General features: G+C 35.4%; 1 protein-coding gene across 1 annotated transcript in view; it reads right to left on the bottom strand.

Moving 5' to 3' along the window:
* Kdm2 (Lysine demethylase 2) overlaps window positions 1–15,770 on the bottom strand; it is a 37,930-nt gene that overhangs the window by 20,800 nt on the left and 1,360 nt on the right. The window contains exons 2-6 of the mRNA XM_088267165.1: window positions 9,104–9,333; window positions 7,590–7,701; window positions 6,652–6,816; window positions 3,648–3,783; window positions 1,849–1,976 (exon numbers count right to left, since the gene is read on the bottom strand). Of these exons, the coding sequence (XP_088123291.1) occupies window positions 1,849–1,976; window positions 3,648–3,783; window positions 6,652–6,816; window positions 7,590–7,701; window positions 9,104–9,333 (771 nt within the window). The remainder of the gene's footprint in view (window positions 1–1,848; window positions 1,977–3,647; window positions 3,784–6,651; window positions 6,817–7,589; window positions 7,702–9,103; window positions 9,334–15,770) is intronic.

Below are 15,770 nucleotides of genomic sequence, written 5' to 3'. Positions count from 1 at the left end.
AACTCTAACAAAATGCGATCCCTCTGGCAAATATGCGGCAAAACGATGTACGATAGATGTTCGAATGGTAAAAGAAGGAGAAAATTGGTATTTTTTTATGATTTTATGTTATAAGACTATTTGTTATAAGACTTTTTGTTTCTCTATTAGTGTATTCATTAGTGTATTTTTAATTTTTTTTTAGATACTGTGTATATGTATTATTTTAAAGGCTTCAGCCATTCAATAAATAAATAAATAAATAAAATGCAAGGCTGAGATAAGGATTATCGATGAAATTAAGAGAGGTGTGTTGAGATGGTTTGGACATGTGGAACAAATGAGTGAGGAAAGAACGGTATAAAAAATTATGAGGCGAATGTAGCTGGAAACAGCAGTAGAGGAAGACCAAGGAAAACTTGGCATGATCAAGTATGTCAAATGTTTGGGCGGATCAAGTCAGCAATCGGAATGACCAATGGGTATATATGAGGAAATGCATGAATGCGGAAAAGGTAAAGAATGTTTGCAAAGACAGTGAGTGGTGTGGTGTTCTATTCTTGCAGTGTGAAAATTAGCATAGTTAATTAAAACGTAAATCATTTTTAATATTTTACTTGGTAAATATCACTATATCATATTTTTACCATAGTGGTATTTATCAAGTAAAATTTTAATGTCCGCCTCTGTAGTGTAATGGTCAGCACGCTCAGCTACCGTTCTGGAGGTCCCGGGTTCGATTCCCATGGGGGGTAAAATAAATATAAGTGATTTTTTCACTCTAATATTTATTTAGTATTACTCTGGACTGGTACCTGAAGCGGAGGGCTGATCACCTTTCCTTCGTGTGTTAACAATCAAGATTACATTGTTTTTATATAATGCAGTGCCCTATGCACCATTGGGTGCGAACAAGGGTTTGAATTGAATTGAATTGAAAAAAAAAGTCAACAAAAAAATTGATAGATGGGGCAAGTGAACAAAGCTGCAGCCATCTCAGGATGCCTGAAAAATGCTATATGGAAAAACCCTGAGATGAAGATCAGCAGCAAAATCAAGATCTACAAAACTGTGTCCGACCCATCATGACGTATGGAATTGAAAGTAGAGCAGACACCGCTGCCACAAAAAATGCGCTTAGAGTGTCGGAAATGAAGACTCTGAGAAGCATAACAGGCAAGAGTCTTCGAGGTAGAATAAGAAACGCTAGGATCAGGGAAATATCCGAGATCCAAGATGTCGTCAGGTAGGGAAGGCAATGAAGGAGAGAATGGTATGCGCATGTGAGGAGAATGGAACCATCCAGACTCCCCCACATGGCACTATACGGCCAACCCCATGGTAGACGACTCCCGGGCAGACCACCAAAGAGATGGGCCGATAGCTGGGAATCGACGCCGCAGGAGGCTAATCCCTCTTAAAAACAGGCCACAAGGCCTATAATAATAAGAAGAAGAAGAAGATTGATATTGTGGCAACCCACACATCGACTATGGCAACTCAAATCGAGTGAAATAGCGAGCAACCTACACGAAGCCCGCAACGAACGGAAGCGAGCCCGTTACACTTCGTCGCCGCTCCTCCTCAGATCGACACGTATTTCAACTGTTCTCATATTAGAATCACGCGATTATTCTTAAGTATTTTCTTGATTGTAATTCGATAGAACTGAATAAATTTGTGTTAAAAGTAATCCGCTTTCATCTTGCTTCCCTTCTGATAAATTAAAGTGGTATTCAACTAGAAACCACAATATTACCACAAACTGACAGCCGAATCAATTGATAAAAATATACAACTCATTGGCGTTTAGGCAGCTCCGCTTTATTAGTTCAAGGCGGAAGTATTTAATTGCATCACAATACTTACGTTGACCCGAATACACTTCTCGACAGTGTCGCCGAAGAACACGTCGGATTGCTTTCCGGACAGCACCCACTTCTCATACAGCTGCAGGTTGCGTTCGGTGGGCGGAATTAACCAAAACACCTTGGCACCTAAAAAGTCAGGAGAGAATTTTATTTAGACATTAATCAACTGCTTAACCCTTTGACTCAAACAAAACACTTTACAAGTTATCAATGTTGTGATGAAATTTAATGATGATTTTATTTAAAAAGGGCCAGGTTGTTTTTTTCTTCTGATAATGAAATAATTACAAGGCATTATGGCAACAATATTTTTTCAGTTTTAATGATTTTTTAACCCTTTCCGGTCCCCCAAAATTAAAAAATAAATCTAGGTAGACAGTTACATTCCAATTGGAAAAATCTGTTATCCTTTTCTCCACATACTGTTGATGAGATACGAGTGACAAAAATGTAAGCTTGGAATTTAAATAAATAATACTCATGATGAAAAAAATGTCGAATAACATCCGACATGGGACCTAAGAGGAAAAAATCGATGTCGGATGAGATTCGACATTGGACCAGTAAGGGTTAAAAATGTTTTTATTGAATGTTTAAATAAAGAGAATTTTAAAACCAATCTTATAAACGCAAAAGTTTTTTTCATCTAATATTTCTAGCCCATAACTCCATTATTATCTACTACTACTGTCGTTACTAGGGAAAAATCAATTTGATTTATTTCTTCACCGGGGCGCCCATATCACGTACGGGCAAATCTGCAAAGGGCTACCTTTTTGTGCCCTTACCAGTCACGGGCAAATCCGCAAAGGCCCATTTTTTGCCCATATGTGGTACGGGCAAAAGGTTAAGACCGGGTATTTCCGTATTTAGCGTTAGACTGCATGCCGCACACAGTCAGCATTACATTTGGCATAAGACCAGGGGCTCTATATTTATTGCGACCCCCCTGGGAGTCGAACCCAGGACCTCCAGCGCGGCAACCAAACACAATAACCACTACACTACGGACAAATCTGTCACGAGCACTATCTGCCCAATAAATTGAAATAGCTACATATTGTATGCACCTCAACCTGTATTTGGTTTGTTGGAATATATCGCTTCTTAACAATAACATTTATTCTGTACCAGAAGTTAAACAGCAGCAGTTAGTCTGCCTCCGTAGAGTAATGTTCAGCACGCTCAGCTACCATTCTGGAGGTCCCGGGTTCGATTCCCAGGGGGAGGGGGTCAAATAAATATGAGTGATTTTTCACTATAATATTTATTCAATATTACCCTGGACTGGCACCTGAAGCGGAGCGGATGATCACCTTTCCTTCATGTGTCAACCATCAAGATAACACTGCGTTTATATTATATGATGCAATGCCCTATAGTGCCGTAACGTAGTACGGTGTTTGTTAGTTAAACAGCAGCAGTTAGTCTGCCTCTGTAGTGTAATGTTCAGCACGCTCAGCTACCATTCTGGAGGTCTCGGGTTCGATTCCCAGGGGGAGGGGGTCAAATAAATATGAGTGATTTTTTCACTATAATATTTATTCAATATTACCCTGGACTGGCACCTGAAGCGGAGCGGATGATCACCTTTCCTTCATGTGTCAACCATCAAGATAACACTGCGTTTATATTATATGATGCAATGCCCTATAGTGCCGTAACGTAGTACGGTGTTTGAAAATGATGCGGAATGCATCGAGAAACACGTGTCACAATAGATTATATGATGCAGTGCCCTATGCACCATTGGGGTGCGAATAAGGGTTTGAAGGGAGACGAAGAAGTTAAACATACCTTTGAGAATGTGGTACCACACGGAGGTGCCACCAAAGTCCACGTGGAAGTCTGTGTAGCACCCTTTGACGGACATGAGACAGTACTTCTGCACTTTGGGGTACATCATCTCTTCAATCAAGTTTGTGGACTCCACCTACAACAAAATTGGATCGGTGAAAATATAAATATATTGTGGCTATTTCGATTCATTCCATCATTCAGCGACGTGAACTGTTTGTTGCATTGAATTTCATAATATTTCAGAATATTGTGAATTAAAGAAAAAAAATGGTGAAAATATAATTTTAATAAATGTTAAAAATGATATTTTCAGGCGTCGCCTAGTATATAAAATGATTCAGAAAGAATCTTACTTGAATTTCAGAAGGTTTCAGTTTAAAAAAAAAAAACTAATTTCAAGCATAGATGTTACCAAATAAAAAGTAGAAGAAGATGTTTTCAATTGAAACATAAAAATATGAGTTTCGAAATTTGAGTAGTGTGGTTGTCCGATCATGGGCAGAAAATTACACCTTTATAAAGTGATCACATAAATTAGCCTATGACAGATCGTAAGCCTTAAGGGCAGAGCGTAAGGGTTTTCTACATCAGGCATGTCAAACTAGCGGCCCGCGGGCCTGAGAATATTTTTTTTTTGCGGTCCGCGGATACCCTCGGTTATATTTTTAATTTATTTTAATTCTTAATTCATTTCAATTTTTCATTTATTCAAATCATTTTTTGTACGGGAACATATCGACGGCCCCTACGTAAAGTACTCTATCTGCAAATCTGTTACTTTACAGGAGAGAGCTCAGAAGATTTAGTCAACATTTTTTTTTTTTATTAATTAGCGGTTTTATCTGAAATTCTAAACTAGTATTGTACGTTAAAAAAACACGACAAAATAATGTATTAAATCTTTTTAAAACTTTATGCTTTATCAAAATTAAGTAGTTAGTGTTTTAGGAGTTCAGTTCATTTCGAAAATTCGATTTAGATAGCGTCTTATATGCCTGAAAACGAGGCGTAATTTATATTATATTTATAACTTTGTTTATTTATATTTGTAGATAATGGTCAGTTGATAACATACACCAAATATCTCAAAATTGACAAAAATGTAGTTAGAGCACTTTACGTAGGGCACGTCGATTTAATATTCTTTTACAAAATCATTAAGTTGGATCTACTGTACCTTATTTGATAATAAATTATTCACTTAAAATAGATCGATAAAATTAAGAAAGGTGTGTTGAGATGGTTTGGACATGTGGAGCGTATGAGTGAAGAAAGAACGGTTAAAAAAAATTTATGGGGCGAATGTAGTCGGAAAAAGAAGCAGAGGACGACCGAGGAAAACTTGGCACAATCAGGTATGTCAAATACTTGAAAGCGGCCGGGTCAGGAGTCGTAATAATCGTCGGGTATGTATGAGGAGATGCATGAATGTAGAAGAGGCAAAGAATTTTTGCAAAGACAGAGTGGTGTGGCGTTTGATTCTCTCTGCCTACCCCTGCGGGGAAGCGGCGTGATGGTTAGTTAGTTAGTTAGTTAGTTCTTAAAATAGATAAAAATGAAAATGAGATTTTAGAGTTTTTTGATGTGGCCCGCCGGCGTACCCAAAATACCTTATGGGACCCTTGGTGCCTTTTGAATCTGACACCTCTGTTCTACATCTGCGTTGAGATATTGATAAAAATCTTGAAAATTAGTTTTTTTTTTAAGAAAAGAAGTTATAGGGCGTTTGTCCACTACACTGGATTGCAGTCCGGTTTTGAAAAATGAAAACGACGACAGTTTAGCGTAATTGAATTTACGCGCAACGTGTACACGCACCGATCAAGAGCACCGATCCGAAGAAAGATGGACAAAGGCACAAGCCAATCCAAGCCAATCATCGTTTTAAAACGCTAACTGACGTGCCGGATGGTAAAATTCCGTGTAATTCTGGGTAGTGGACAAGCACCCATACACAGCAAATTATCTTTGCATTGGGTAAGGTATTTGTTTTCTAGAATAAAAATTATGAATAGAACAATTATGTACGCCCTACCAAAAGTATGCAAATAGAAAGAACGCTTATAAGCGTCTTCCACTTTCTGCCAATAGTATGTAAAAGACACCTTTTAGCGTTTCCCGCAAACAATGAGTTAAATTGTAATGGTAACTAACTAACTAGCTAACCATCACGCCGCTTCCCCGTAGAGGTAGGCAGAGAGAATCGAACGCCACACCACTCCGTCTTTGCAAACATTCTTCACCTTTTCTACATTCATGCATCTCTTCATACATACTCGACGATTATTGATTATATGACTCCTGACCCGGCCGCTTTCAAGTATTTGACATACCTGATTGTGCCAAGTTTTCCTCAGTTTTCCTCGGTCTTCCTCTGCTTCTTTTTCCAACTACATTCGCTTCATAAATTTGTTTAACCGTTCTTTCCTCACTTATACGTTCCACGTGTCCAAACCATCTCGTAACGGTATATTCTTACACTGTAACGGTATCTTACACCAAAATTAGTTTCTATATTTTTGTTTTACACATTGTAACGGTATCTTACACTAAAATTAGTTTCTATATTTTTGTTTTACATATTGTAACGGTATCTTACACAAAAATTAGTTTCTATATTTTTGTTTTACACATTGTAACGGTATCTTACACTAAAATTAGTTTCTATATTTTTGTTTTACATATTTTAACGGTATCTTACACTAAAATTAGTTTCTATATTTTTGTTTTACATATTGTAACGGTATCTTACACTAAAATTAGTTTCTATATTTTTGTTTTACACATTGTAACGGTATCTTACACTAAAATTAGTTTCTATATTTTTGTTTCACATACTGTAACGGTATCTTACACTAAAATTAGTTTCTATATTTTTGTTTTACACATTGTAACGGTATCTTACTTTAAAATTAGTGTCTATATTTTTGTTTTTCACATTGTAACAGTATCTTACACTAAAATTAGTTTGTATATTTTGGTTTTGAAATATGTCGCATACCTGTTGCTCTTTGAGGTGCCTCGGCCATACAGAGTCCACCCAGTCTACCTGGCGCACGATCGTTGGGGACTGGATGTAGTTGTCCAGCCTGGTGTGGGAGAACTCCAGGGATATGACGTTCAGCAGGCGCTCCTTGTTGGGGTCATCGTAGTAGCGCTGCCATTCCTGGAAACCAGACGGAAATCACAATTACATTTTTTCATCATTTCATTTATTTGTTATTTTTTCAACCCTTTTCCAGTCCATAATTTTTTTTTTTAAATTCCATCAGGTCCACAATAGATTTACGGCATTACAGGGTAAAACAATACATCCAAGTTATTTTTTAATAAAACTATTTTGATAAAAATAATATTTTGAATGCATAAAATCTTGTCTCTTATTATTACATTTTATAGACATCTAATGTATGATATCGGTGAAAACAGTCGCCGATGCAAAGGCCAGGCTTTCTCTCGTAAGTGACACAAATGTATCAGGTTTCTTTCCTACCTCCAGGAATTTTTCGTTGAGCGTAACATTTTTCCATACAACGTGGGCTATTGTGGATGGAATCGTCATCACTGCTGCTCACATGCACACGGGTCGAGTGTAACTGATGCCGGTAGCCGGACATCCGAGTGACGGGTACCGAGCCAGCCCCCGAAACAAACCTTTTGTATCATTCTCAGGTAGAAAGTTACACATTCTAGTGTTTATAAAAATCATTGAATCCTCGTCCCAGTATACCGCACACTGGGACGAAGACGCACGCCATATTATATGATATTGAATTAGATAGTGGTAGAGATTGTTTACCTTTATAATCATCTCTACGTCATTTTGTGTGTTGTAGTGGACTAAATGCTGAAGTTAGTAAATTGATTGACAAAATTAGAGAAATTAACGCTGAAATTAGTGAAAGGAACTGATATCACATAGTGTTGAAGATCGTTTACCTTCATAGTCATCTCTACATTCTTCTGTGTGTTGACATCCATGACGTCGAGAATGCGGCGAGACCCCACGCACATCCTCACATCGTTGATGGTGAAATTGTGAGTCGGGACTCTGAAACAAATTCATCATATAATATAAAAATTGGTACATATAATATATCATATAATATAAAAATGCAAAGAAGGAATATCTTCCGACCAGCCTTAAACAGCCTAGTGAGAATGATAGAGGCGTGTACCGTAATTTACTGTTTTGATTGGTGGATAGACGTTGCCTATAAAGTATAAAATAAGGTAAAGAACTTATTTTATTTTATTTTATTTATTTATGGTTCAGAAACAATGAAAAACATTTTACAATAAATGAAATACAGTGCAAAACAAATTGTTTGAATGTTTTTCATCAATTAGATGAGAACACAACAAGCTTACAGAAACAATGAAGGTGCAGGTTAAACACATATATACAGAATAGAAATTTGGATGTATAAAAAAAGGGTAATAACAATTAAAAGTAATGAAATAAGAAAAACTCAAAAAAAAAATTAGAAGTAAAAATTAAAAGTGAAATTAAACTATGCTACATAAGGTACAAAATTTAAGACTCCACCAGATTGGTGAAATCAATTTGAAATTGATTTCACCAATCTGGTAATAGACCTCTTGTATTTCTCCGTGCCATCATTAAATCTGTCGATGGTGACATTATCAGTATTTTCTAAATTATTATACAACCTTAGCATCCTAGAAATGGAGTTAAAGTGTGCCATATTATTGTTATATACTGGGAGAGAAAATGTGTTGTGCCTCCTTAACCACCGAGAGGGAACATTCATTGCTATCTTCTCGACACAAAATGTATCTTTTGACTTAAACTGTATTTAGAGACTTAATGTATCTTTATAATATAATCCATGGTAACATTGATTCAGCATTTTGTGTCAAGAAGACAGCAATGAATGTTCTCTCTCGGCGATTAAGGAGGCACAACACATTTTCTGTCCCAGTATATAACAATAATATAGCATACTTTAACTCCATTTCTAGGATGCTAAGGTTGTATAAAAATACTGATAATGTCACCATCGACATATTTAATGATGGAACGGAGAAATACGAGAAGTCTATTACCAGATTGGTGAAATCAATTTCAAATTGATTTCACCAATCTGGTGGAGGTCTTGAATTTTGTACCTTATGTACCATAGTTAAATTTCACTTTTAATTTTTACTTCTAATTTTTATTTTTATTTTTCTTATTTCATTACTTTTAATTGTTATTACCTTTTTTTTTACAACCAAATTTCTATTCTGTATATATGTGTTTAACCTGCACCTTAATTGTTTCTGTAAGCTTGTTGTGTTCTCATCTAATTGATGAAAAACATTCAAACAATTTGTATTGCACTGTATTTCATTTATTGTTATATGTTTTTCATAGTTTGTGAACCATAAATAAATAAAATTAAATTTGAAAAAATCTTTTTTTTTTTTTTTAAATAAAGAGGGCTCACCTGATGCCGAGCCCGACCTTCTCCCGAAAGATGAGGGGCGTGCTGAAGCCGTGGCGCTGCAGGTACTCCACGGTGAGGTCGGCGCCATGCATCTCGCGCACGGCGCCCGGGTGCTCGAAGCGTGAGCTCTCCAGCTTGTCGGCCAGCGAGAAGCCGCGCCCGCCCTCGGCAGCCTCGTCGTCGCCCAGCGCCCACTCGTCCGAGTACAGCGTGCGCTGCTTCCGCTCGCGCTAGGGGGCACAACACAACACCGTTACAATAGGCAGGGAAGACAAGGAGGACAAAACATGCGGGGGACAAAAGATTGCTGAAATTTTAAACATTCGGGCAAATGAAATGGGTTTACCTGACCGTACGATGTGTGTATAAATAGATAAAAATTAAGAAAAAGATTGTAAAATTTTTTTTAAAAAAACCCCACCGACAAAGCACATAAGATAGCTTGGCGGGTCTCCACAAAAAAAAAATATTTAAAAAAAATTATAAAAATGTCCGTATTTATTTTTTTATTAGCATATAAATATCTAATGACAAAAATATTACCAATGATACCTACCAATGAAATATGTTGCGAAATTAGGTATTATATACACATCTACCTATTGTGATACCTAGCGATGAAATATTTCGCGAAATTAGGTATTTTATATGTACACATCTACCTATTATATACACATCTACCTACCTATTGTAATATTTCGCGGAATTGGGTATTTTATATACATCTACCTATTACAATACCTACCGATGAAATATCTCGCGAAAATAGGTCATATTATACACACCTACTGATGAAATATATCGCGAAAATAGGTAATATTATACACACCTACCGATGAAATATCTCGCGAAAATAAGTCATATTATACACACCTAGCGATGAAATATCTTGCGAAAATAGGTAATATTATACACACCTACCGATGAAATATCTCGCGAAAATAGGTTATATTGTGCTCACCTACCGATGAAATATCTTGCGAAAATAGGTAATATTATACACACCTAGCGATGAAATATATCGCTAAAATAGGTAATATTATACACACCTACCGATGAAATATCTTGCGAAAATATGTAATATTATACACACCTACCGATGAAATATCTTGCGAAAATAGGTAATATTATACACACCTACCGATGAAATATCTCGCGAAAATAGGTTATATTGTGCTCACCTACCGATGAAATATCTTGCGAAAATAGGTAATATTATACACACCTAGCGATGAAATATATCGCTAAAATAGGTAATATTATACACACCTACCGATGAAATATCTTGCGAAAATATGTAATATTATACACACCTACCGATGAAATATCTCCCGAAAATAGGTAATATTATACACATCTACTGATGAAATATATCGCGAAAATAGGTAATATTATACACACCTAGCGATGAAATATCTTGCGAAAATATGTAATATTATACACACCTACCGATGAAATATCTCCCGAAAATAGGTAATATTATACACATCTACTGATGAAATATATCGCTAAAATAGGTAATATTATACACACCTACCGATGAAATATCTTGCGAAAATAGGTAATATTATACAAACCTACCGATGAAATATCTCGCGAAAATAGGTCATATTATACACACACCTACTGATGAAATATATCGCGAAAATAGGTAATATTATACACACCTACCGATGAAATATCTCGCGAAAATAGGTCATATATTGCACACCTACCAATAAATTTAATAATAAATCGCGGATTATGATACCGAATATTTCACGAAAGTAAAATGATATTTTCAACATGTGCCGATTATAATAATTATCGGCGGTTTACACGGTACCTTTCGAAGAATCCTTTAATGGCTACCGATAAGGGCCAGTAATCTAAATATAAACCGTCGATAATACTTTAGTAACAATGTTTGTTTTCATATTTAATCTCCGCGCTACTTACTCACTCGTGAGCCAAAAGGTGGGCACAGATAATTCAATCCAGCGTTGATATATTTATTACAGTAGTCCAGATGCAATGAAGAATATAACTAACCAACCATCACACCGCTTCCCGCAGGGGTAGGCAGAGAGAAGGCAGCAGTCACCGTTTGGTAATATCTCAATTTTTAATTTAATTTTTACTTGGTAAATAACACTATGGTATAAATATGAAATGGTGGTATTTACCAAAAATGAGTTATATTTTAACCATCATGCCGCTTCAGGCAGAAAGAATAGAACGCCACACCACTCTGTCTTTGCAAACATTTTTCGCCTCTTTCACATACACGCCGATTATTTCGGCTCCTGACCTGACTGGTTTCAAGGATTTGACATACCTGATAATGCCAAGTTTTTCTCGGTCTTCCTCTGCTCCTTTTCTAACTACGTTCGCTTCATAAATTTGTTTTATCGTTCTTTCCTCACTCATTCGTTTCACATGTAGAATATGTGTGTCCGAAATTACATTCAAGTCAAAGTTATCAATTTAAAAAAAAAACGTGGCTATGTCGAAAAAAAACAAAATGATTTTCGAGTACCACATGTGTTTCCACGAATATTTTTGTAAATAACGCACATATTACTAAAGTTTTTGAAAAAATCTTATTTTAGTAAAAAAGAAATAATAAAAGTAATCTTATCTTGCCAATGTATTAATGTGGCGAAAAAAGACAAAAACCGTTGAAACAAAACAATTTATTATGTATAAAATTTAGAGCCAATAGAGTATTTTAATATTTATTTTTACAAATCGCTCACTCCTTTCAAACTCGTCATATATAAAAAATCGTAAAATTTCGGTTGTGCAATGTTTTCGGTATGCCCAGAAAATGTACTATATCCCAGCAAAAGCGACAAATTTTTAACTTAACATTTACCCGCTACAGGAGAATGTGCTGTTTTTACATTATGAAGAAAAGGTATTGTTTAATTATTTTTTTTTAAATATACTTAATATTTTTCAAATTGAGAAAAAACCTTCAGGTTTTACATAAAAAGATCTGTTGCACAGTTAAAAGTTCAATAAGTGGCTTGATATTTATTTTTAATAAATTTTATTATATTCTTAAACATTAAAAACGATCTCCTGAAAAATCAAGGTTTTTTCTATATATGACGTTGTTGAAAGGAGTCAGCAATATGTGGCACCTTAACATAGATGAAGAATATGGGAGTATAGAGGGCTTACGACCTGTCATATATGCTGATTCGAGCGATCACTTCATACACGTGTAACATTCACCATTCTACCCAAGATTGACAATCACACTACTCAAAAAAATTTATACAAAGAGACCCTTTTATGCATTATTTCACAATTTACATAAAAATTACATCTTGTTTTGAAAGACTATTGTACAGTAAAACTTCGATATAACGGGCTAATAGATTTTTGTCACAATGTTGGTTTACTGGCTAATAAATTAATATGAAAAATCACAAGACTATCGATAAAAATTTCATTGAAATCTGTAGAGAACTGAGGGTGATATTAAGGTTTAAACTTTAGATATTTGAATAAAACGAAAAACGTGCGTTCCCATACGTTATCAAATTTCCGTCATCCAACGTTTTATTGTCTACGGTTTATAGAGGTGTAATAGTAGTAGTGTGGGGGGGTGGACCATAGACATCAACAAATAGAGTCGTCAATAATTTAGCAATGTTACCAATATTAAATAAGTCATCGTTTCTGTGACGTCATTCATTACCAACTTACGAAAACAACGTATTTACGAAGGCGAATTTTTCAAAAGAAAATGATGAATGAAAATATTGATTATATCGGCTGTTATAAACACAAAACGAGTCTAATACAATCCTTTACAGGCTGAGTATGTTAAATTAGATATTCCTCCTGTCTGACAATGATCCATTGGGGGGAGGGGGTGATTACATAAAAATTGGTTAAAAATAACTTTTTTTAAACTTTTTTTACTATGATCACTGTATTTAGATATAAATAAATAATGCAAGCACAAACAAATTTCGATATATTGTTTTTGGACACTCGTCGTGAAGTGACGTTGCTGTTTGCTATCGACGTGCTTTTTTTTCGGTAATCCTCGAAATTTCAGAGAACTGATTATAAAAATAAAATACAAAAAAGCAAACTTCAAAAGTGCAAACAAAACTTGATTCCTTTTTAAAAGCAAGATTACCGAAAGTAAGCGCGTCGATGTAAAAAATCAAGATTTTTCAAAAAAAAAAGTTTTTTAACGAAATGGCAGCGCCATCTGTTGAACGTAATTGCAACACGCGCAAAACTAAACGTTGCTCATGGCGGACAATGTGTTGATATATTGGCAGCTGTTAAAATACTGTATACTCGGAAACGTGTGCTATGTCTTTTTTTCTTTTCCGTTTAAAGATACTGAGCCACAGCATCGTGCGGCTGGTTACAGCTAGTCAATTATATAAATATCTGACATTACGGTGTTTCTCAAGTTTTTCGTAAAAAAAAATACAGCAATTTCATTAATTTATTCGGCAGTCACTGTGTAGTAAAATCTATCCATTTTTAATTAAAGTTTTACTTGGTAAATACCGGTATTTATTAGAATTAAATTAATTTTTCTTAATTTTTTTTTATTTAAAAAATACAGTATTTCAATAAACGCATGCCATGTCTTTGTGGGATCTTTATTTGAATAAATATATTTTTTAATTGAACTAACTAACTAATCATCACGCCGCTTCCCCGCAGGGATAGGCAGAGAGAATAGAGCGCCACACCACTCTGTCCTTGCAAACATTCTTCGCCTCTTCCACGTTCATGCATCTCCTCATACATACCCGCCGATTGTTACGACTCCTAACCTGACCACTTTCAAGTATTTGGCATACCTGATCGTGCCATGGTTTTCTCGGTCTTCCTCTGCTTCTTTTCCCACTAACATTCGCCTCATAAATTTGTTTTACCGTTTCCTCACTCATTCGTTCTACATGTCCAAACCATCTCAACACACCTTTCTTATTTGTTATTTTTTTATTGTACTTGTTATTATAACATATTGTGAAATGCAAAAAATAAAATAATAAATCAGAAAAAATTAAAAAATTAAAACATAAAAAAATATTACTTTCAGATTAGTAAAAAAAATTAAATATTTTTTTATGGAAACGACTTAACAATGGCATCGATATTTTATGTTAAGAACAGCCAGAGAAAGGCTGGTATTGACTTTGAACATTCATACATGTATATATATTTATTTTTAAACACGGATTTTAAATTTAAAGTAAACGAATTGATTTGGGATAAAAAAGCGGGTAGTTTTTTTTTTAATTACCTAACGTCCAAGTGACTCTGAAATCTAGCTACGGCTTTTGCAACACCGCTTATCATGACCCTACTCAGGCTTCAACTTTTTAAGTTTCATAGCCTATGCCTACTCGTGAGTGGATTTACTATTTATGTTTAAAGTTACTATAATTTCATGTAATTCATGAGTGAAAATTTGCAATCGCCCGAATATATACCTACGCAGCCGGCAAAATGGTACACAATGAAAATATTTACGTGTAGTAGGTGTAAATATACCTTGCCTCTCGGACGGCGCTCCTATATCAAACCCAAGGCGGCGGCGTTATTTCGCCAACGCCGCATCGGCCGTTATCAGTAAACCTGCGAACGACCGTGCGAGCGGCGATTTAAATTCCGTTTTTATCAAGTTAAAATCATTTGCGAATTGTAAAAACGATTGACTGTCAACATGGCGAATACTTTTAAATGTAACCTCGTTATGTCATTCGTGTTAGAGATGGTTTGTTAGCCTACAAATGTTGATATCGACATTAAATATTTTTTACTGAACAATGCTCTCCCATTAAATATTTTATGCGTAAGTACCTTTCAAAACGAGCATAATTCGATCCAGAATCTTACTCGTTAAGCGAACATGTTTTGTTTTGACTGACGCGGAAGCTCCGGCTCACAAGTGAATGTCGTGAAAAAAGGACTTGCCCTTTCTCTGTAACTCGTTATGCGAAATATCACTCGTTAAGGGAGCAACTTTTGCAGATTTTTTTTGCTCGTTATGAGAGTTATATGTTTTGTAAACGTTATTAATTATACCTTACTATTTTTATTATATTTCAGCCTTCTTCTTGTGTCCAGTACTGAACAAAGGCCCCTCTTTTGGACTTCCACATTTCTCTGTTGGACGCGACTATTTTCCAGTGCAGGCCCGCCTAATCCTAATGTCATCGGACGATCTTGTCCAGGGCCTACCCACGCTTTTGCGTCCTGTTCTAGGCCTCCAGTCAAGCCCCTTTTCGTCCGTCTATCTTCAGACATACGTGCCACATGACCTGCCCAATTTCACATTAGTTCCGCAGAACTGTGATAAAATAACTTGATAATATTCTATATCATTATGATTTTTATTATTTCTAGTTTTGTTATTTTCGACATTGTTTTATCGGTAAAAGTAAAATATCTTTCGAATTGATACTGCTGTAAAGGATAAATCGTTTACAAGTTTACAACGTTGTATTAATTTTGATTTTTAAAGTTTTGTTATTTTTCTCTAACATAACGGATGCCGGATATAATAAATCCAAATATACACGATATCAACCGAATAACATTTGCAAAAACGATTTTATGACTAAATATACCAAAAATATTTTGCAAGGTAACCGAGGAAAACCCGCCCTTTAAAATATTTAAATTGATGTTATTA

The sequence above is a fragment of the Brachycentrus maculatus genome, unplaced genomic scaffold (genome assembly GCF_059751285.1).
Source record: "Brachycentrus maculatus isolate JH-2025_06_01 unplaced genomic scaffold, ASM5975128v1 h1tg000285l, whole genome shotgun sequence".
Taxonomy (NCBI): domain Eukaryota; kingdom Metazoa; phylum Arthropoda; class Insecta; order Trichoptera; family Brachycentridae; genus Brachycentrus; species Brachycentrus maculatus.
This window is presented reverse-complemented; position numbering and strand designations above follow the sequence as displayed.